The 23,471-nt window shown below is 46.0% G+C and overlaps 1 protein-coding gene across 3 annotated transcripts; it reads right to left on the bottom strand.

The window, feature by feature from the left end:
* Nucleotides 1–8: 8 nt before the first annotated feature.
* Nucleotides 9–22,962, bottom strand: rps6ka3b (ribosomal protein S6 kinase, polypeptide 3b). 3 transcript variants are annotated; one of them, XM_031583628.2, is made up of 21 exons: nt 22,713–22,962; nt 12,054–12,170; nt 10,795–10,876; nt 9,904–9,984; nt 9,699–9,778; nt 9,463–9,569; nt 8,669–8,706; nt 7,994–8,136; nt 7,020–7,090; nt 6,170–6,258; nt 5,864–5,928; nt 5,608–5,710; nt 5,032–5,156; nt 4,568–4,693; nt 4,348–4,437; nt 3,777–3,935; nt 3,006–3,167; nt 2,818–2,894; nt 2,032–2,149; nt 1,686–1,826; nt 9–1,550 (listed from the first exon to the last, which is right to left on the bottom strand). In XM_031583628.2, the coding sequence occupies exons 1-21, from the start codon at nt 22,773–22,775 to the stop codon at nt 1,428–1,430; spliced, it is 2,160 nt and encodes a 719-aa protein (XP_031439488.1). In that variant the 5' UTR covers nt 22,776–22,962; the 3' UTR covers nt 9–1,427. The 3 variants fall into 3 exon arrangements, with proteins under 3 accessions (XP_031439488.1, XP_031439487.1, XP_031439486.1); XM_031583627.2 differs by lacking the exon at nt 22,713–22,962 and adding an exon at nt 14,132–14,741 and having other exon boundaries at nt 5,864–5,922; XM_031583626.2 differs by lacking the exon at nt 22,713–22,962 and adding an exon at nt 14,132–14,740.
* Nucleotides 22,963–23,471: the final 509 nt, after the last annotated feature.

The raw sequence follows: 23,471 nt of genomic DNA, 5'->3' as shown, positions 1-23,471 counted from the left end.
AAACACAATTTAATACATAAGAGCTTTTTTATTAGATAAAAATCTTTAGTTTTTTTTTTTTTTTTAAACTACATTTACAAAAAAAGAGGGACAAACTGTAGCAGCTTTTCTAGACAAGAAGCAATAATAGTTTTTCCAGCAGTCCTCAGTATAAGGTAGGGAGAGACCAGGGAAAAGGAAACTACCCCTTCTGTCTCATCTGACAGAGGTATGTCACTCACACACCTGTTGGAACACAGTAGAAATCATAAAAAAAACCTCAGTTCTGCATATATACACATACATTCACACACGCGCACGCACACACACACACCGTCTTGGCCACTAATGATTATACTACTTATTCCATGCACATATATAAAAATACATTTATGTCTTGAAAAGAAATGATGCTGTCACTGAGTAATTACATCCCTAATGATGTACATACAGATCACAGCGGAGGGCTGGGACAATACTACTGTGTGCTTGAGTCGCTCCACTGGTACATAATGCATTGCATTTCATTCATATAGACCTGAGTTCTCTTTTTTTCTGAGTTATATACAGTTCTGCATCACAGGATCAGAACTGGGCAGATCCTCTGTGCACTTGGGGTCTGATATACAGCTGGACCATGCTGCTTAGGAATCATAATTGGGTAATTGGTTAATCGGTTCCAGGCCTCTCTCTCAGTCTCCGTGCTGTCAGCCTCTTCCTACAGGGGACTTCAGATGCAGAACTGACGGTGGCGTATTCCTTCCACGGGCAGCCCTCTCAGAGCAGATAGCATAGAAAGTATTTTTTATTTTTTTTGCTGAAGTGGAACAACACTAGGGGGTCTTCAGGAGACTGAAGTTTGACATATTCTTCTGCTGGACACTGTAAGTGGCAGGTTCTTTTTAATATATTTAGCAACATAGCCCCACAGAGGCCAGGTTAACTAAGATGACACCAAGGAGTTGGAGGTGTATAGCATAGACATCAGAGGAGTTTTACAATCAGCCCCCAAAAGCAACTGTTCCAGCAATGGCCTCACTGCTTTCTCAGATCAGCCTAAATAATCCTGGTCCAAAAAGGGGGAAAGTGTGCTTTGCATGGTGCCCTGTCCTTTTGACAAGTCACCATCAATACAATCATATATTTGCATTATATATTAACCTTCAGATGTATGTGGTACAGGTTTTATGCATGTATATGTGCATGATGTGCATATATCTAACTGTCTCCACCTCTAAGACACTTCCTGATGCCTTGTCTGTTGGCTGGAGGCTGTTATGATTCTATAAGCAGGGGTTTTGCTTTCTCTCAGGTTACAGGCAGGAGGGATTCAGTCAAGTGAAATGGGTTTTTCTGAATCTATTTGGCATCGGGGGCCGGAGATGTGCTGGCCAGCTCACACCCAGAGAGAGGTTGGGGAGGGAAAGTTCAATAGGAGGTTGGGGGGCTCAGAGGGCTGTGGAGGTGAGTTTCTTCGCCCCCCTTCGCTGAGCCAAAGTAGAACAGCCCACAGGTTCTAGAACTGGAGTGACATTCCTGTTGAGTGCAGAATATGTTGCAGCCATAGCCCCCTGTGAGAGAACATTAGAGTATTAGTTCACCATCACATCAACAGTGGATAAGACACAAAGTGTATTGGACAAACGTGTAGTATTTTATCTCATTTGCTTAAAAAAAAATGTACAATAGACGATGCAATAGAATACCTTGACTAAGTGGGGAGCGTCTTGTCTGTTGAGCTGGTACTTGGGCAGCTGGTCCTTATGTACTATCCAAGGGTGTCTTAGCACCTGAGCTGCAGTTAGCCTCTGATGAGGGTCCACATGCAGCATCTTAGACACCAGGTCCTGAGAAAGAGATTAGAAAACAAGGCATTTGAATCTACAACACCACCCGTATCAAAGCCATTTTTTGTGTAAATGCCCATGGTCCATTAGAGTTTAGTATTAGTATACACCTTGCGACAATAAATCAATGCTGTGCCTTCCAGGACAGGAACGGGTTCCAATGGTTCATGGTAATGGATCTCATATTGAGAAGTGCCAACATTACCTTTGCCTCGGCTGAGACGGAATTCCAGTAGCCACCTGTCAAGGAGAACTTCCCGCTCCCAATCCGAGCCAGAATCTCTTCCGGTGTGTCCTCTGGACCATTAGCAAATGGAGTGAAGCTGTGGAGAACACAGAGCCAAATAAAGAAAACCATTAGAGATGCATTTAGTAAACAACTTTAAAGTGCTGTGGGGTCATTCTCTTGTGATTCTGCTCTAGCTAATCCGATACTCTAAACTGTGTTATGAAACAGCGTTATAGGCCTCTGCTCCTGAGCAGAAGCGCTATCCAATGCCCGTCTTTCTCATGTTCTCCTCTTACCCCACCACACTTTCATAAACAGCAGTGCCAGCACACACTGCAAAAATTCAGCTTTCAAAAACAAGAAAAAAAGTAATAAAATATATTATATATATTACATAAAATAAGATTTTTTTTAAATAAGTAAAAAATATATCTTAAAACTAGTGTGGCCAGACTAAAAACAAGTACATTTGTCTTGATTCTGACTTTGACAAAGAAGTTTTGTGCTTGTCAGTGGTGCCTTATAATTATGGCAATTCTCGTTTCAACCATCAACTTGCTCAGAACCAGTCATAAAATCTCTGTAACAAGTTATAATACCTAATTTAGATAATTAAGGACTGAAACGCTTGAAGCAAGTGAAATGCTCTAACATAAAAAATGCCTGGTAAGAAGAAATATCTAAAAAAAAAAAAAAAGCATATATTGCCTTAATTTAAGCTATATCATCTAACTAAGATTTCAATTTTTGCAGTGCACCTACCCTGTCAACATTGTGTACAGAAGTACACCAAGGCTCCAGATGTCGCAGGCTGCATCATAGCCTTGCTTCTTCAGCACCTGCGGAGAGTAAACACAATACTGAGTTATTTGATGTTAAATGAAACACAAAAGAGAAAACAGTAAAAGAACAAGAGACAAAGAAGAAAGTGAAACTAAGTTGCTGTGTACCTCTGGAGCTACAAAGTTTGCAGTGTAGCAGGGCGTCATCAGAAGTCCATTCTCTGCCCGAAGCTGCTTGGCAAAACCAAAGTCGCAAATCCGGATAGACTCCGGGTTACCCAGTTCATCTACGTACAGAATATTGCTGGGCTTCAGATCTCTGTGCACCACCTGATTACAAATAATACAAGAAAGGTTACAGACAGAGTAGTTTTGTGTCAAACCAACATCAAACAAAACTGCACTTGGAAAATGGACTTGGAATGGCCTCTTTCTGGTAATAGCTTTGCTTTTTTCTGCATGAAGGCAGATTTAGTGGGCAACTTCAATGTCATGAAACTAAAAGAGCTACCTGGTATTTTGTGTCGTTCATGAACATTTCTTAGCTCTTATGCGGACATCTAATGGCTGGCTTCATACATGGGAACCCCCAAAACTGAGGCAGAACCTGAAACCTCACTGCTAATAGTGCATCAGATTGGTAGCCCTGAGACCTCACTGCTAATAGTGCATCAGATTGGTAGCCCTGAGACCTCACTGCTAATAGTGCATCAGATTGGTAGCCCTGAGACCTCACTGCTAATAGTGCATCAGATTGGTAGCCCTGAAACCTCACTGCTAATAGTGCATCAGATTGGTAGCCCTGAAACCTCACTGCTAATAGTGCATCAGATTGGTAGCCCTGAAACCTCACTGCTAATAGTGCATCAGATTGGTAGCCCTGAGACACTGAAACCTCACTGCTAATAGTGCATCAGATTGGTAACCCTGAGACGTTACCCCTTGACTGTGCAGGTACTCCATGGTCTTGGTGATGGTGTGCAGGACGGCGCTGGCTTCCCTCTCAGAGAAGAACTTCTGTCTGAGGATCTTATCCAGCAGCTCTCCACCCTTCAGCAGCTCCGTCACCAGGTAAACTGAGCGACCATCATCATACACCTGCCAGCACAAGCATCATGACTAATCAATATCAGCAGACAGATGACACAGCCGCCTCAGCTACTTTTAGCTGGATTTTCAACAATCACATTCTTATGGTTACTTAGTAAATCACTGTTGCTTTCTTTAAACTATTATATTATAGGATTAGAAGGATTATAGTATGTCATGACCCGATTGTGTTTTGACAGAGATTTAGTCGAGCACTTTAGTTAATCCCTGTCTGGTGAAAGTGTGTTTGTTTGTGTGTGTGTTTGTGTGTGAGAGAGAGAGAGAGTGAGGGAGAGTGAAGGAGTATGTGAATCTGTGTGAGTATTTGTGTGTGTGTGTGTGTGTGTGTGTGTGTGTGTGTGTGTGTGTGTGATAGAGACAAAGAGAGAAAGCGAGTGAGTCTGGGGCGACTCGATCTTACGTCTTTTAGAGTGATGATGTTGGGATGCTGGCCGTACCGCAGCAGAATCTCCACTTCCTCTGTCGGGTCCCGCTTGGCTTTATTAATGATCTGCATTTAGATCAGAGCACATTTCAAAAGGTCATTGCACCGCAGACTATGGCAAATCCATCATGGGCTTTACCCACTCACAGCTGCGGGTGTGTTGTGTTGTGTTACCATTGCAGTGAGGATAGCCCACCTTGACGGCGTACTCCATGCCGGTGCTGTTCTGGATGCAGCGCTTGCAGACGGAGTAGGAGCCCACCCCAATGTCCTCCTTCATCTCATAGGCCTCGCTGAACTGGGATGTGTTTCTGTGCAGCTGCTGCAGGGGGCGCACAAGAGTCGTTTGAGACAACGTTTCTGATGTGTATGTGTGTGTGTGTGTGTGTGTGTGTGAGCGTGTGCATGCACAGGAAGTACGGTAAGGTAAGACTCATTTGTGTGGAGCGCATTAAAAAAAAAAGACAAATGTTGACTGATTTTGTGTACGGTAAGTGTTAAAGTGTAACTAATATTACATTTACAGGGCTGGAAATTAGAAAACAAATTACGGTGCATGCACACTTCAGTGTGTGAGAGAGTCGTGCACTAGAGAAAGGTACAGTGTGATGTGAGTTTTGTGGGTAAGTGTGTGTGTGTGACTGAGTTTGAGACTGGCACCTGGACTATGGAAGTCATGTTGGTACTCGGCAGTGGCTGGCTCTCGTCCTCAGAGGTGATTGCCACAAAGCTGAAGCCTCTGAAGAGCTGGTGAGCGTTGGCACTGGGAGGCACGCCTGGGGAGTCTGCAGCAGGAGAGAAAAACACTGATGAGTGCTGTGCCACACACACACACACACACACTGCTCTGAGCACTGTTTCAGCAGGAATGCACGTTCTGTATTTTTCCCCTCTCTCCCTCAGTCTGTGTACGTCTGTATGTGTATTTGTGTATTGGAAACATCCAATGCTTCAGCAATAATTACCGATACACACACACACACACACACACACACACACACACACCTCTCCCTGTACCACTGCACACCTCTGTTCATTTGTCATGGATGAAACCCACACAGCAGTAGCAGCACTATTCTCAACACTGCTCCCAGTGAGCACTGCGGTAGTATTCTAAAAATCATTCAACGTTCATTAACGCAATGTGACAAGCACCACTCGCTAAGTAGCATCTTGCATTGTTTGAGCTCACAGAAAAGCAGGTCAGGGGGTTAGGAGTGTAGTGTGACATGGCACCTTTGGGGGTTTTCGCTGTGAATTCTGGGTCAAAGTAGAACGTGTCATCAGGTCGCCCTGAAGCAGGTTTAAAGGGTGGATGGATCTCTCGTCTGAATAATTTCTGAAAGAGAGTTTAGAGATATCACATAAAGCCCATAACAGCAACAAAAAGCATACAGAAATAAACACAGCTCATTATAAATCTCATTAAGAAAAGCATGATGAAAGCTTACTGTGAATTTCATTGTTCCTTATTTCTACATTACAAACTTACATTCCAGTCTATGTTAGAGTAGAATGAATGCCTCTTGATCTCCTCGACTCCATCTGGACCTGCACCTGCACAGAATGAAACAGCTCAGAGTCCAGCACTGCCAGAATTATGTCCACTGTATTTGAGGCAGGTAGTTGAGAACAAAGCCACCTCTAGCCTTGGCCATGGATTTCAATATCCAAGGAGCACTGACAGTTCCCCAGCTTTTATTAAAAGATACATCTCTTTCCACAGGACTGTTTGACTAAATGACCGAATGCTAAATTATCCAGCTCTCCTATTCAGCTTTCTGGTGCGACTGCTTACCAAGCCTGTTGGAGGGGTTCCTTTTGAACAGGCTCCTGAGGAGGCTCTGTGCTTCTGAACTCAGGAACTGTGGCATCCCCAGCTTAGCCCTACAGGAGAGACACGCAAGGACGGAAATGGTCATTAGTGGGGAGAAATGGAAAAAAAATAGCCCACTTCTAACCACTGTAATTTAAGATGTATTCAGTGTTGATGTGCTCCATTACTGTGTGTTTGTATGGCTTTGGTGACAGACGACTGTCTAATCTGTTTGGACATTAAATGTTTATTTTCTTGCAGGTAAATCTGACCAGAATTCTCACAACATGCAAGTATGAATGAAGAACTTAAATATTATTGCTGTCCTCTACGGCTGCAAGAGACTATTAGCCATATGGTGAATGGGCTCTTATCTGGCTCTATGAGCTATGATGGCAACAAAATATCCATCATCTCTCCAACACACACACACACACACACACACACACAGTCTGCTCTGCTCTGCTCGTGTTAGACCCCATTACATCTGCATCTCTTGGCGCTTAGCAAGCAGCCTCTCTCCAGATACAGCCACTCTAATTAATTCCAGCCACCATTACTGCCAAGATCCATTTGCTAAGCAGTTACTCATGTCCCACGGTAGCATACCTTCACATTTTAATGTCTTTAAAATCGTAGTCTCTCTCACACACACACACACACACACACACACACACACACACAGGTTTTAGTCTGCAGTGCTGCCTAAGCCCTGTGATTCTGGTACAGCAAATTGAAGAGCTTCATTATTACAGGAAATGGTCATCATGTGGAAATGAGGAGTGTAAGAGCTCGAGTGTAAAATGAGGAGTGTAAGAGCTTGAGCACTCACTTTAGAATCATAGTCATGGTTTCCTTGCGATCCTTGCCTTGGAATGGCAATGTCCCGGTTAGCATTTCAAACTAAACAGACAGAAAAAAAAAAAAAAAAACATAAACAATGTGCACCTCTTTCTCTCTCCTCTAAGCCTTTAAGCACTACTTATCCTCTGAAGATTCTTCATGATCACCCTGGATGATCGCTAATGATCGCCCAGTGGTAAAATCCTCCAAAATAACCATGTCAATTCTACCGCAGTAGACAATCTGAGTAGCAATTATTTAGATGCATATGCATTATTAAATTCACATTTCTATAGTACACACTGTAGGCCATCACACATCAATTAAAGTCAGCACTTAATGTACCTCCTACGAGGCCACAGATGATAGACCTAACTGTCGGAAACAATGTTGGAATATCACGCTGCACAGAGAGGTGGAGTACTTCTGCGTTCCACTGGCGGCTAGTGACTGTGAGTAGGGCTGAACGATTTGGGGAAATAATCTAATTGCGATTTTTCCCCTCAATATTGCGATTGCGATTTAATATGCGATTTTTTTATTTTATCCTAATTTTTTTCCCAACAAATCGTAATGAATGATTTAAATATGACCAACACAATATTAGATACATTTAGGGTAAAATATTATTTCCCACAATTTAAATTTTTATTTAACTGCTCATTACAGAATCAAGAACAACAAATCGGTGGCTTTGCCACTGTGCATTTAAGTAATTTAAACAAAGTAATTGTAAGAATAAACACAAGGCATGCACTTTTTAAACACTGTGTGCAAAATTTACCATCTTAAGAAAAAAAAAAATTATAATTTTTTTTTTTTTTTTTTTTAAGATCACGTTTTTAATCGCGAACGTTGCGGTTAGAAATTCGCGTTCTATCATATCGCGATTAAATCGCAAATGCAATTAATCGTTCAGCCCTAACTGTGAGGAGATAATAACGATGTGGCTCCTGCTCTCACCATGAGTACGCCATAGGACCACCAGTCTGCGCTGTGTGTGTGCCCCCTCCTGTTCACCACCTCTGGAGCCATGTACTCCACCGTCCCGCAGAAAGAGTACGCTTTGTTCTCATGGTCGATGGACTCCTTACTGAGGCCAAAATCTGTGTGTGGAACAAACACACACACACACACACACACACACACACACACACACAAATAGTCAGAGGGAGAGAGAGAGAGAGAGAGAGTCACATATGATGTTTGGAGATGTGATGGTGCATTTACAGCTATGCGCTCCAAGAGCTTTTTCCACCGACACATGTTTCTCACTGATATAAACCTAGTGGTGTATTCTGGATAACAGTTCCTAAAGGTGCATAGCACAGCAGCTTTCATGCAGCTCACAACAGTGCCAACAAAATGAGAGAGCGGGAGGGAGAGAAGGGGTGAGTGGATGGACGAAAGAAGGGGGGAAAAGGGTGAGAGCAGCAGACGTGTGAGAGTGAGGGGACAAAGAATGGGGACAGAAGAAAAGGGTAGAGAGAAGTGAAGAGAGAGAGAGAGAGATGGAGAAACAGAGAGTGAGACAGAACAGCAAGTCTCCAGGGTGCTAAGGCTGCTGCTGATGCCGGCAGGAAAAAAGATACAGGGAGGGAGGGAGGGGGGGGGGGGGGGGGGATTAAAATTACCCACCCGTCAGCTTGATGTGCCCTTCTTCATCCAGGAGGATGCTGGAATTAGGGGGCAGAAATTTCATAGCATTAGAGAGGCAGTCGACAGTGTTCATAGACACCAGAAGATCACATTACAGTCTCCCTGCTGAGGCATTTACAGGCAGGCGCGCTACAGGCACACAAGCTCATGTCTGGCAAGCACACACACACACACACACACACACACACACACACCAAGAGAATAGTCATCAATTTAATGTCTGTCCTCCAACCGCCCATTACAATGATTTAGAGATTACCATGGGGAGGCTGAGAGTTGGCAGTAAGTGTGAGTGGTGTGTGTCTGGTTTATGTCTAGTGTGTGTGAGTGCGTCTTGTGTGTGTGAGTGTTCATATAAGGTACAGAGGGCTACTACTACTACTACTACTACATCATACTGATCTCTTGGGACACTGTAGACATCAAATTCATATCATATCAAGCAAACATGGCATAGGAAGCCATTAAGCTGTGGGGACCTGGACTAAAGTCACACATTTCATTTGATATCTTCCTGTTATGTTCATTAAAAGAGTTCAGGTGTAACATGCATTCATCCCCTTCTTGGAATGTTGAATCGTATCCATAGGGATACATCCGCAAAATAGGAAGCTCTCTAGGCCCAAGTACAGTACTAGACGGACAACTTGGGATGGACAACTCTGAACTCTGTGTCAGAAATAGGCAAATTATGTTTGCGTCTTCTGCTACAACATGCCCTTTCCCCACAAGGGTGAAGATGTTGATGGTACTGTGGGTGCAGGACAGCATACTTCTCGGGTTTGAGGTCTCTGTAGATGATGCCCAGTCCATGCAGATGGTCCAGGGCCAAGGCCAACTCCGCCAGGTAGAACTTCACGTCCTCTTCTGTGAACATCACCTAGCAAACAGGAGGGACAGGTGTGTCAGTAATGCAGTGCATGGGCAGGTATATGTGCACACATATGCAACTGCGACCATACACACACACACACACACACACACACACACCCTCACACACAAACCTTACCTCTTTTGATAGACGAGTGAAAAGATCCCCTCCTCGAAGGAAGTCTAGGATCAAATAAAGCTTCCCTTCTGTTTGGAATGCTGCACAGATTCATGTGTAGACAGTCAGAACATATAAAAAGACACAACCACACACACAATCCTTCAAGTTTCTTCCATTAATGTTTTATAGATTAAATGATGAAGCAACACTGGCCTCTCCTCACCATAGTGCAGTTTGACTATAAAGGGGTGGTTCACTTCAACCAAGATGTCTCGCTCCATCTTGGTCCTCACACGGTCACGAACTGTCAACACGCAGGCAGACACACACACACACACACACAGACTGTCATGAGTCATCAAGACAATAAGCAGAGGTGCTGAGAAGCTTTCACTCACTGTGTCAATATTAGCTGCCTCCCATCCCATCCCATCCCATCCCTCTCTCTCTCTCTCTCTCTCTCTCTCTCTCTCTCTCTCCTCTCTCTCTCTCTCTCTCTCTCTCTCTCTCTCTCTCTCTCTCTCTCTCTCTCTCTCTCTCTCTCTCTCTCTCTCTCTCTCTCTCTCTCTCTCTCGTATTGCTGTTTCTCTCTCTCCCTCTCTCTACCTCTGCTCTGGCACAGCACAATCACACAGATGGCACTGGATGACTAATTAAATAAAGGAGACAAAAAGAATGCAGTCACTGAGGAGGAGAGAATGAAAGCAGAGAGAGGGAGAGAGAGAGAGAGGGTGACAGAGAATATGAATGACATGTTTACATGACTGAATGTATGCTTGTGTCTGACTCTGACATATTAAATATGTCTGGCGAGACAGACACATGGTGCGCTCTGAGAGCTATGACCCATATTTCTTTCAGACACTAGGGGGAGTCTGTGGCGAGACCGAGAGGTTCAGGAGAGAGTAATAATATTCATCATGATTATGACAGTGTATCTAATCCAGATTAAAACACATAACAGGTCCCTGGGTATAGTACTAAGTAAAATAATACCCTCCCCTTGAGGCTCAAACACTAAATCTTCTCAAGTCCGCCTTAGTAATCCTATACAACAAGGTCATTTCCTGTGTGTGGCCAACTTGCAGTGGGAGTTGGTTTGTCGCGATCCTACCTTTGAGGGTGGCTTTCTTCAGCACCTTCATGGCGTAAAGCTGCCCAGAGTCAGGACCTGTGACTTTCTTCACCAGGAACACCTACAGCAATCACAAACAGAGTGCCCAGTGTATATGTGAGACAGAGAGACAGAGAGAGAAAGCGAGTGAGTCTGGGGCACACAGGTCTTTACATCTTTGCTAAAATAAGACCTACTTTTCACCCTCATCTACCAAAAACACAATTAATAATCTCCTTGGGCACTGCAAGTCTGATGAGTCAGTAACTACGGCGACTGGCGAGCAGGGGCTCTCCACGGCTCACTTTACTAATATAATTTCCATAAATTATTCTGGGCTTTGTGCACATGGGAGTGCAATTATTTAGCATCGACACACAACCCTGCCTTTTATGTCTCCTTTAAAGCAGCACGTTTTGGCTCCAGGGCTCTGAGGAGTTATGAATGTTGCTTCACATCTCACCGTCGAGCAACAGGGATTTTATTGTTTTAGGATGCAGTTCAGACTAGTTATACAAACTATCAGGTGAAAAATATAGGGGGGGTGGTGTGATCTCCCATGCCTTTCTGAAGTGATATCTAGGCACGTTATTTATTTAAAGTATCCAATACTTCCTTCAGCTTTCCAATGAGCTGAACCATAGCTCTATTGCTGAATCTGCCTGGTGAAGAAAGTGCTGTATACTGCGATGTAATGATGCAACCAGCTGCAGACTTGCCAGTCACTGGTTATCAAAAGAACTTTCTGGAAACGGAATTGATTACATATTTTTTGCCTAACTTGTGCAGATCCCTCGAACTAACAAGATACAATGTAGCATTTTTTGTATCTGCAAATGTGTGACTGAACAGGAAGTCTGAGGAAACTGTGTAACTGTGATGACATCCAGAGGTCCGTGCGTGCTACTATATCGTCTCCTTCCCGTGACTAAGTTCTCTTAACCTCCTTGCAAACTTCCGTCACATTTAAGTCTGCAGACTTTTCAAGAACGCTTCATCCGGGGAGTCTACCCTCCTGCTAGTCTTTCTCCAACTCCCATCTCAATTACACCCTCCATCAGGGACCCACAGAGGTAGCACAGTCATGCCTGGGAGGCCATGATCTTTTTACTTCTGCTCTCATTATCTTTTTGTCATACTTGTATTATTTCTAGAGTGATTTCTTTTCCATCAGCACAGCAAAATTAACAAACTTAACCGTCTACCACAGTAGAAAACACAAAGAGGGACACGAAAACACACCACATCCTTTCATCTACCTTTCCAAAGGATCCTTGTCCCAGGACTTTGCGGAGCTCAAACTGCCGTGGGTCACCCTTTTCCGAGCCCTCCTTGACATGGTGCGTGATGCTGATCTCCTTCACCGAGATTTCTTCCTGTGGAAAACAAACGAACACACACTTCTGAGTTCTCCTCTCTGCGGCCATTTGAGCACAGGCTTCATACCACAACGAGGAAGACCATACCATACAAAATGACTCCACAAAAGCACTTTACTAAATTGCAAGATGTGGTACACCTTTCGTTTGTAACAACCCACACACTAGGACTCTGCACACCATGAGAATCAGTTAAGAGGAAGGTAAGCAAGCTTTATCTATGGTCACATCTCACTGCCCTTCAGCTTCAGAGTTTTACCACCACAACAACACACGTCACATATTCCTGTTAAGAGCATTCATCCAGGTCTGACTCACACACTCTCTCTCTCTCTCTCTCTCACTCACACACTCACACACACACAAAGTGCACTCAAATCCAACTATTCATCAGCCATGCTGTATCCACAAGCACGAGTGCGGTCCAGACAATTCTACATGAAAACACATCAGAGTGAAGACAAAAACAACTACACCCGCCTGTCCCAACCCCCACACACAACTACACCCGTCCGTCCCATACACAACTACACCCGTCCGTCCCACACACAACTGCACCCGTCCGTCCCACACACAACTGCACCCATCCGTCCCATACACAACTACACCCGCCTGTCCCAACCCCCACACACAACTACACCCGTCCGTCCCATACACAACTGCACCCACCCGCCCCACCCCACCCCACCCCACCCCACCCCCATCCCACACACACAACTGGACAGGCCCTCTCTGAGCCAGGACAAGTAAAGGGAGACTCCTTCATGCCCTCCGTCTCCCCCTGATCTTCATCATCCTCATCATCATCATCATCATCCGATGAGGTAGGAGGGTTAGTGGAGAGGTCATACCCCACTAAGCCCCTCAACCCAACCCACACTTCATCCCCAAAGTCTGTCTGGATGCTCTTACGTGCCACACACACACACACACACACACACACACACACACACACACACACACACACACACACACACACACACACACACACACACACACACACACACACACACACACACACAGAAAGTATGAGGAGAAAGGGAGAGAGAGAGAGAGAGGGGGAGAGAGACTGTGCTCTGCACAAAGCCCATGACGGACAGCTTCCCACACGGTTGCCATGACATCGCCCCCAATCCTCCTGCTTCATCACAGCAACAGTGGGCGTGGAGGAGGGTGACTAAAGACTCAGCACTCATGCTACAGTCTCTCTACTCTCCTCTCTCACTTTATCTCTCCTCTCTCACTCTCTCTTTTACTCTTCCTGTCTCTTTGTATGACTTTGTATTTGCGTACTCTTCCTTACTGCTCATAGACTCTTACCCTCTCTCTCCCTTTCTTTTCCCATGGCTTTCTTTGTGTACTCTCATCCTTACTGCTCACACTCTCACACTCTCTCTCTCTCTCTCTCCTCCCTTTCTCTCCAGCTTTCCAGTCATCTATATGTTTCATCTCTGTCCCCCATCAATCATCGTCTCTCTCTCTCTCTCTCTCTCTCTCTCTCTCTCTCTCTCTCTCTCTCTCTCTCTCTCTCTCTCTCTCTCTCTCTCTCTCTCTCTCTCTCTCTCTCTCTCTCTCTCTCTCTCTCTCATGCTGGGACTGTGGAAACTTTACACAACAGGGACACAAAGCCAGCGGAACCCTCACAAGCTGGCGTCCTTGCCTGCATCTCACACACACACACACACACGTCACACACCTGCAAACACTGGACACACAACCGAAACACAAATACACCCCAGACATCTATAAATAACCACTAACGAGGTTCTGCACAACTCGCACAACCCGCCGCTGCTCACCAAGCCACTTCTGTGGAGTAACGGGCGACAACAAAAACTGTCCTCCTCTAGTACTCTCTTCCTCTTCAATCTTCTCCTCCTCTTCCTCTCTCTCTCTCTCTCTCTCTTACCCTCTCCCTCTCTCCTACCCTCTCCCTCTGTCTCTCCCCAACAGAGTACCTGTGAGTTCCAGGGCGAACGCAGGCGAGTGGAACCCAGCGAACGCTCCATCGCTAGCGGACGCGGAGGCTCAGCCGCAGCAGCAACAGCCTGGTGGCAGCAGCTGTGAAGGGGCTGAGGACTGTGCTGATGGGGTCGGCGGCGGGGGTGATGAAGGTGAGGTTGGTGATGATCCTGCTGGGCTGGGGGGTTCAGCGGAGTCAGCATGCTGCCATGCTACCGTGCCACACCGAGCCTCGGAGCCTCAGGTGGAGAAACACGAGGCGGGAGCAGTCACCTTCACCCGCGCCGGAGAAACTTCTCATCAAGCTACTTCTCAAAAGTCAGGCGTCTCACAGGTTTCTCACTGAGACAAGTTGTCGTTCTGCTGAACGGCTAGGCTAAAGGCTAAACTTCCGCACAGCTGTGTCTTGGGGCTGAAGCTTTATAATAGAGTCCATGAAACCCTTCCCCTTGTCAGCTCTAAATGGTAAACATCCTGTAGCCCCTCCATAAGATGACGGGGAAGAGTGGAGAGACGGTGCTGTGACGCCTGCTCTCTAGTTTTGAGCCGAAAAGCATCCATGAAAAGAACAGGACAGACCAGCCAGCAAAGCTCAACAGCCTGTGTGGGACTGACTCTCACTCGGCAACTTGCATTTTCACTGGGTAGAAATATCTGACCAATCAATATGAGGGAGGATGAGGGGAAGGGGAGGGAGAGAAAGACACAGAGTGGGTGAGGGAGGGAGGGAGAGAAGGAGAGTGTGAGGGAGAGAGGGAGGCAGGGAGGGAGAGAGAGAGAGTCATACAGGCACCTGCACTCTGAGGCAGATGAGCACTCCCCTACCAACTCTGTGGCGCATAATTCACACCTCATGATAATGAAGCCAGGAATGGAACTGTGACGCCTCTCTACACGTACACAAGTGCCAGCACTCACAGGCCTTCCGAAGCGAAGGGGGAGGGGGGGAGAGACGCACACTTGTGAAAAACACGCGCGGGAGGGGATCCTGGGAAAAGCACTGTCTATGAATACAGACTTCAGGAACTGACTTATTCAGTAGAACATCAACCCAGAGCCCAACGCCCATGTTCACCTTCGCTACACACATCCAAGCACATGGTATACAATACATACATCAAGGAATGTCGATCAGGTGATCAGTAGGGCTAATTCTTCATTAATAAAATCAGCTGACCTGTGATGTAGTCACATTAAGTGGCTTGACGCTGAATTTCACTAATACACAGCTGAGAACAGAGAGGATCTTTCACAATGTGTGTGTGTGCGTGTGTGTGTGCGCGTGTGCGTGTGCGTGTGCGCGTGCGCGTGCGCGTGTGTGTGATGACTCATACACAAGTCAGATCCCTTTACTCTCACCCCCTCCTGTCAGATCCCTGTCAACAATTACATACCTGCCAAAGCAGGCACCACCCATCACTAGAGAAAGCACTTATCTAGGATCTCTGCTAGCAGACAATAACTACAATAGCCAACATGTACAAAGAAAAATGCTTCCAGAATGGAATTAAATGTTTCTTAAACAGCCTCGAGTTAGCTTTAATTGTTTACAGGTAAAGATAAGGGTAACGATATAAAATACACATTCCTTTGGACAGAAAGGTAAGATTTAAAAACAAACAATGATTGTACCAATAGTTTTTTTTTTTTTAACAAGTGTCACAACTGGCTACACACCTGTAAACCTGCACCTGTAAACCAAAAACGGTTCCCCTTTATTGAGGGGAGAAAAAGACAGGTGAAAAGCACAGAGGCAGTGACGGGCTCTCTTTGCTCGTTAGCCAAAGGGGTGATCCATTCCCCCAAGCAGCCGGCAGCTAATTAACAGTCTCTGTGGCAGCAAATGACGTATTGGCAATGATGCACCTTGTGCTGGAGGCAGAACCCGAATGTGCGAGACACTTTTCGTAGAATTCACTGGGTCTGATCAGTGCCACAGACAAAATCAATTGATCCCAGGCTCTGTGGTGGATAAAACCTACTGGGGCTCATTTGGGACAGCGTGTCGGCGCTCGACTGACAGGCCTGATTGGCCTGCTGGCCTGCTGGGAGTCTGTGTGTGTGCACAGCGAGAGCTGAGGGCGAGAAGAGTGGCTGCCTGTGCTGGTATTTCAGAACGGGTGAGTCAGAACACAGATGGTGCTGATCCTAGATGTTCATGTCACAAGCAGCTCTTAATCACAGGATTAAAGAACACCTGTGGCCACGGACTACACACAGGCCTCACACAGGCCTCACACACACACACACACACACACACACACGCACACACACACACACGCACGCACGCACACACACGCACACACGCGCACACACACGCACACACGCACACACGCACACACACACGCAGGAGTTTTGAAGTCCTGTGGTAGACACACACTATGATATATACACACACACACACAATCAAAACTTCAAACAGTCAGAAAGTAACACCATACACACAGCACAGAGTAGGCCTGCTGCTAGCTGATCAATACTAATCTGTCCTCTCGAAGTCCATGTCATTACAGCCCCCGGACAGACAGGGTTTAAAGTTATTCTAGGCACAACACTCTGTGTGTGTGCGTGTGATCTTCACATGGAAATGCTACACCATACGCCATTTTTTGACCCCAACCCTAAATGGCCCCTAAAATAATAGTAAGAAACTTTGGAAACTCAGCAGAGTTGTTTTGGAGTCTTCCCCGATATATTCCCTTTTTGTGCTTCTGAGTTCAGGGAGGTGTGTGGCGGTGAAAAGTGAGTTACAGGGCAGGAAATGTACCGTCTACCTCGGCTCATATTTGTCTAATACTTATGTTGCATTCTAATTTGAAATGACATTTTATACAGAACATATAATCCGATAGATTTGACTGCAAGACGAAAAACAAGGAATATAGACTGAGCATCTGACCAGGCTCTCTATGTTTTTTGTCTGGCTGACACGATCACTATTACAATTACCCTAGTTGTATTTATATGAACTGCTTTATGTGCTTTGTGCTACTAAGTCAAGCAACATTATTGAACTCGAATAGAATGTCAACTCATGTCAGTGACAGTAGTCTGTGTTAGCAACAAAATATTGAAATATATAATAATATAAATGTATAAAAATATATATGTTTACAGTGTAAACAATGATCCTATTCGCAGACACAGAAATTGCGCTCCTTTTCACGTTAGGCTCATCTTCATTGCATCGACATAGTGACAGGTTATTTTAGAGCGGGAAATGGGAGAAAGACCCGTTGATCAGTGGTCCAAACCCAGTGAGCATGCAGTGAAATACAAAACAAAATATGACTTTTGTATCTCTTGTGCATTACTGAAGGCCCCGGTGCATGATATTGGATTATTTAATTCACTGTCCGTGTGGTTTAGAGCATATTTGTGCCTAACTGCATAGTTTATGTATCGGTTAACATTTAGTTGAGTTAAATGATCGGTCAATTTAGCAGGCTAACTGAGTCGCCAATGTAATGCTGTCACACAGTGCCAGAGATTAGATTAGATGTGCCACTCAGACGTTTAAAACCAGGAAATGGGAGTGCGCTTCCTCAAAATAATTTACACAAAACGCCCACCTTTATGACCAGACACGCCCAAATAAGGCCTGGGTCTGCCCTCAATTCTTTGCGCATGAAATTGCGTTATGAAATTACCAAATGAATGTGCCCTAGAAATCAAAAGAGCTTTCCGCAATGCCCTTCTTTGTTGTGCGTAAGTTAGGGCCCACAGTCATCTTGTCCAGTGCAAAGGAGCCTGATTACTGACCAGCTGTAACATGTAACATGAGCACACACAACTCCACCTCCAACCTTTGAAACATTGCAACACATTCAGTCTTTTCTAGAACAACTAGGACTCTGTGCCACACAACAACACAATGATGTCCAGCACACAATAACATGGAAAGTCTGGTACAATCAACATTTTGGAAAGTCCAGAGCACACGCCCGTATGAGTGGAAATACAGTGAGATCCCCCGACACATTTTCCAGCCAGAGGGCCAATTTAAACAGCACCACCTGAGAAACTGTTTCCACATCCAACCTGAGAATTAAGCAACCAGATTCCCGTGTCGACTGTTATGAGTGCAAAGAGATACATTATGGAAAACCCAAATCGCAGCAGACTGAAAAGCTGACTTAAGAAGACTCAATTCAATAAAGCGGATGACAGGGTGCATATATCGGTTTCCAACAAAAGCACCCAAGTTTCAAGAAAACCCCATCAGCGGTGGCCAGAATTTCTCACCAACAAAACCCCCACAGAAAGTGCACTTCCTCCATTGCACAGCACAAAAATGGCCATTTCAGTCCTTTAGGTAAAATAAGAAATATATTTTGAAATATGTTATATATTAATAATATAATATAAAACATAGGGCATGTTTGTTTGTACACAAACACACTCACACTGTACTCTAGGGTTGGTACACGTCAGCGCTGGACAGTGAACCGAAATCTGATCAGCGTGCCCAACCGCAGCGCTATGGTACTCACAGTCCTGAGCGGCCCCCCCTGTTGCCCCTGCTGTCGCCCCCGTTGCCCCTCGGTGAAGAGCCTCCGCAGAGCCTTGAGCCGGAGCTGCAGCGGCCCGCTCAGCAGCTGCCTCAGGGCGGGCAGCCAGCCCTTGGGAGAGTCCATGCTGCTGGAGCCCCGCTGGTGCTGGTGGCTGGAGGTTGGTGCTTCTCAGGAGCAGAGGAGCAGTACCAGCAAGTGTTTGTAAGCGTGTGTGTGTGTGTGTGTGTGTGAGAGACAGAGAGAGCGCGAGTGCGAGTGTGAGTGTGAGTGTGTCGGGTGATGATTGTGATTTGCGATGGTGAGTGTCTGAGCTCAGAGGATGGATGACAGTGAGTCACTGTAGGGGGAAGCCCTATGAGGTGTGGAAAGCATCCAAACTAGGAGATTCCAACCCCCCCCCCTTACAAAATTCCAAGCTGGAGATCCCCTTACTCTCACCCCCTCCTGTCTACCTCCTCCCCCCCCCCCCCCCACCAACCAGCTGACCGTAGACACCCCACACACACGCCAATCACTGGCACACACATACACTCACACACAGCCCACACTCCTCCAATGGTCGACACACACATGGCCTCCGTGGCACAATCACACTCGCACACGGTGCCCTCACACAGACCTACTGGGCCCCTGAGATCTCTGTTTAAGGATGTAGGAGAGTGTGGCCAGGATTAAGGGACACCTGCTGTTGATGAACTCTGGGCGGGCAAGGATGAGAGGTTATTCTGGTTCAGTTGAAGGTGCTCCATACACTCCCTGGCTGGGAAATGTGATGCAAGAGTCCCGTATTACTTGCAACAAAAGCTTTCATGCAGAGTTTAAAAACAAAGTTAAGACACGGTTGTAGAGGACAGACTGAATGTCATAGATGACTTTGATAAAGGAATCTTTAGGTGACGGCAAACATAACCATTTCACGATCAGATCACTGATTGCTAGGGATATGGGCGAGCATACAGACACGCTCAGCTTCCCATATCTGCATAGTGGCAGTGTGCCGGCTTCCATGAACTGTGAATGTGTGCCATTCTCTGGGTGTTTTCCACTAAAGCCCCTTATGCAATGCAATTATCAGCTCTGTGGGGCCGAGTGAGGCAGTGTGGCTGATCTAAGGGGCTTCTGACCGAAGCGCAAGCCCAGGCTCCGACAGGTTAGCGGCGCTGGGTACACTTCCGCTCTGGTTTTCCGCCACAGGCTCAGATGACAAGCGCAGATGCCTCTGGCACTTCAAAGGCAAAGGGAGGTGGTGTGAGAGGGGGGGGGGGGGGTATATGTGCACAGAGTGGACTGGCCAACAGAGACCCACGGAGGGGAGCAACCATCAGAGCTACTTCAAGGAGAGGAAACCACAAAACAAATTGAGGCGTTCAGCCTTAGCTCGGAGAAGATTTTAAAAAATGAGGTCTGGTCCTCTGCTGGGCTGGACCGGGTCGGGGTGAGGCAGATTGCAGGGGCCGGTTACGTAAACTGGTGGAACAGGCCTCGGGGAACAGCTGCGTGCCGTTTTGTGCCGTGGAGTCCGGTTTCCAGAATTGTACGAGTAAATCTCCAGGTTAGCCTCTGGGAGCACGGGGCCTCTCTCTGTTTCCGTCCAACCGCGGGGGGCTCTGATTTCCATGCTGATGTTCCCAGATTAGGGAGACGCTCCGCCCCCTGCCCTGACCCCACATGTCCTCAAACACAGGGTGGGAACACACATGCGTGCTAGGACCTCAAACTGGGACAAGGCATGATGGAGAGACAGAGAGAGAGTGAGAGAGAGAGAGAGAGAAAGAGTGAGAGAGAGAAAGAGAGTGAGAGAGAAAGAGAGAGAGAGAGAGAGAGAGAGAGAGAGAGAGAAAGAAAGAGTGAGAAAGAGTGAGAGAGAGAAAGAGAGAGAGAAAGAGAGACAGAGAGAGAGAGAGAGAGAGAGAGAGAGAGCGAGAGAGACAGAGAGAGAGAAAGTGACAGAGAGAGAGAGAGAGAGAGAGAGAGCGAGAGACAGAGAGAGAGAGAGAGAGATCGAAAGATCAATGGGGGATCAATTTGATGACTCAACATGGTTGCAGTTGGCACTACCAGTGCTGAACAACTCTATGGATACTGGCAAACTGGTCAGCTCCATCCAATCCCTCTCTCCAGCTACTACAGCTGAAACGTATGTGTGTTATAAGAGCAGTGTCTCCTGTTAGAGAGCGTTAGGTCCTGATAATGTAGAAAGAGCTGAACATCAGTGCGGGAAAAAAAATGGGGTAATGTATTTTTAAACACGTGGCTGTGAGCTGCAAAAACGAGGAAAAAAAAGCACACTCCATCAAGCAGAGGGAGGAGGAAGAGGAAGGAGACATCATTTATTCATTCACTTTCAGGGGGGGGGGGGACAGGAGGCGAGGAAGAGAAGAGAAAGATCTATTATCAATTCTAAGCGAACTGCCCTCTTTATGTGTGATCTCACATCTGGCTGTACTGTGGAGCCTGTAACAATATTTCACTGCAGAACAGCCGAGGAACTGGAGGAGCAGCTTCTGCAACTTAATTCACATTCAGACATCCCCCCCCCCCCTCCTCTCCCTCCCTGACAACTGTTTAATGACATCCTTGTACATGACAGCTTTATTTCCTGTTTACACAGACGTCAAACTATTATTTTTTTTAAATAAAATAATGGTAAAGTGTTCTGTTTTTTTAGCACAGGTGCACCGTCAGGGTAAAATAAATCCGGAGGTTGACGAGGATTTGTTAGATTATTATTCCACAAGCAAAAAACACTACAGCAGAGTCTATATTTGAAGTGGAATAAACCCTGACTCCAGCTTTTTTTCTAAAGGATTAGGTCATGTTTTGTTGAGAGCTGTCCTTAGTCACAAGGCTGACTCTGGGTGACATGAAAGCACGTCAGGAAACCACACAATGTTGCCGTTTACATTTCTGACTGAGATCAGTGTTTATTTTTAATCATTGTGTCCCGTTAGCTTTGTGCTCCAAACAACAGCATCTACTTCCTGCCGCGCCGAATTTTGATGACCTTTGAACTCCTCTGACAAAGAGAGAGGGGGAGAATGAGCAGAGGAAGAGAGACAGAGAGAGAAAGACCAGGAAGAACTCAAACTTGCTTTTCATCTATCTAGTAAAGCTAAACAAAAATACCAGCACACACACACACACACACACACACACAGAGAGAGTCCATTGTCTCTGGTCCTTCTTGTCTCATTACTGTAGCGTCCCACTCCAGATTGCCATCTAAACTCATTAGGACATTCTCTGTTGCGCCTCATTTGAAATGAATAGAGCTGGTGGGACCAAGAGGGAGACATCACCTCTTAATTACTGACAGATAGATAAATCAGGTGCTGTTTGTAATCACACACACACACACACACACACACACACACACACACACACACACACACACACACACACACACACACACACACACACACACACACACACACACACACACACACACACACACACACACACACACACACACACACACACACACACACACACACACACAAAGCTATAGCAGACTGCATTGAGGAGACAGTGTCTATCTTGTACAACATGTACATACAGTGACAATGAGATTGAGAAAGGGAATGAGCATGTGTGTGTGTCTGTGTGTTCAGTGTGTATGTGTGTATGTGTGTGTGTGTGTGTGTGTGTGTGTGTGTGTGTGTACTCTGTGTACATGTGTCTGCATCAAGTTGCATTTGCTGAGAAATGAGGGCCTTGCACGGGGGCCTCAAACTGTTTAACTGTGAAGTGGTTTCTTCCTCCTTTCTGTCACTGGTGACAACGCCACAAAGACCCAGTGTTTCAAAACGCAACCGACTGTCTAGCCCAAAGTCAGTTTTGTATGTTTTCTTCACAAGCCCCTCTCTCTCTTTCTCTCTCTCTCTCTCTCTCTCGCTCGCGCTCACTTCTCACCACCAGATACACACAGTATGTCCAAATAGTTCAAGGGTATGTTTCGGACATCTGTATTCCTACTCTGATTTTGCAGATACAGTCTCAGTACAGTTGTGGTATGACACCCAATACCCCAACATCACAGAGAAGCCCACTTTAAGGACCCTACCCTAGGGCTGCCCTGCTTGATCCTCAGCAGAAGCTCCTTCAGCATGGTCCCTCCTCTGGTCATGCAGGCAGTGTGGTGGACAACCGAACGAGAAGAACGGAGGAAAAAGAAAACACCCGACGGTTCTGAGTTTCCGAAAGAGCGGTGCTCCTCCACGGACAGGCCAACACACTGGCAGACTGGCTATGTCAAGTCACTCCGTCTAGCCAGAACAAATGAAATGAATAGATACACCCTCTCACACACACACACACACACACACACACACACACACACACACACACACACACACAAGAAGGCAGGAGGCAGGAGGAAGGGCCTGCCCAGGAAGGGCCTACAGCTGCAGGTCGCCACAGCGATTAGAGCATGTCCTGTCCTTGTTCCCTTGGCAACATCTGCACAGGAAGAGGCACATCTGTCCAGAGGGAAAGCATCTCACTGGCTGAGGTTTCCACTACTTCATACACACACTCACTCAATCTCGCTCTTACACACACACACACACACACACATTTTAAAAATACACACTCTTTCCCTCTCTCACACACAGACAATCAAGCCAAACCCAAAGTCAAAGCATCTGATCCTAAAAAGCTTGTTTCTGAAAACACAATCGAATCCGTCCATCAGAGCTACTGTTTATCTGTGCACTTTTTCAATAAGCCAATAAGCAGTAAGCGAAAGGGTATTCCCTGCACACTATACATGTGTGTTATAAGTGTGTTACAGTGTGTGTGTGTGTGTGTGTGTATGTCAGTG

This window comes from Clupea harengus, chromosome 17 (genome assembly GCF_900700415.2).
Source record: "Clupea harengus chromosome 17, Ch_v2.0.2, whole genome shotgun sequence".
NCBI classification, from domain to species: Eukaryota; Metazoa; Chordata; class Actinopteri; order Clupeiformes; family Clupeidae; genus Clupea; species Clupea harengus.
Note: the sequence above shows the minus strand (reverse complement) of the source record. Positions and strands in the feature narration are given on the sequence as shown.

Coding starts and splice junctions, on each gene's coding strand:
- rps6ka3b (XM_031583626.2), bottom strand. CDS start 14,338: ATGCTGACTCCGCTGAACCCCCCAGCCCAGCAGGATCATCACCAACCT. Junction 9,779..9,903: donor TATAGTCAAACTGCACTATG/GTGAGGAGAGGC, acceptor GAATCTGTGCAG/CATTCCAAACAGAAGGGAAG. Junction 8,707..9,462: donor AGAGACCTCAAACCCGAGAA/GTATGCTGTCCT, acceptor CCCTAATTCCAG/CATCCTCCTGGATGAAGAAG.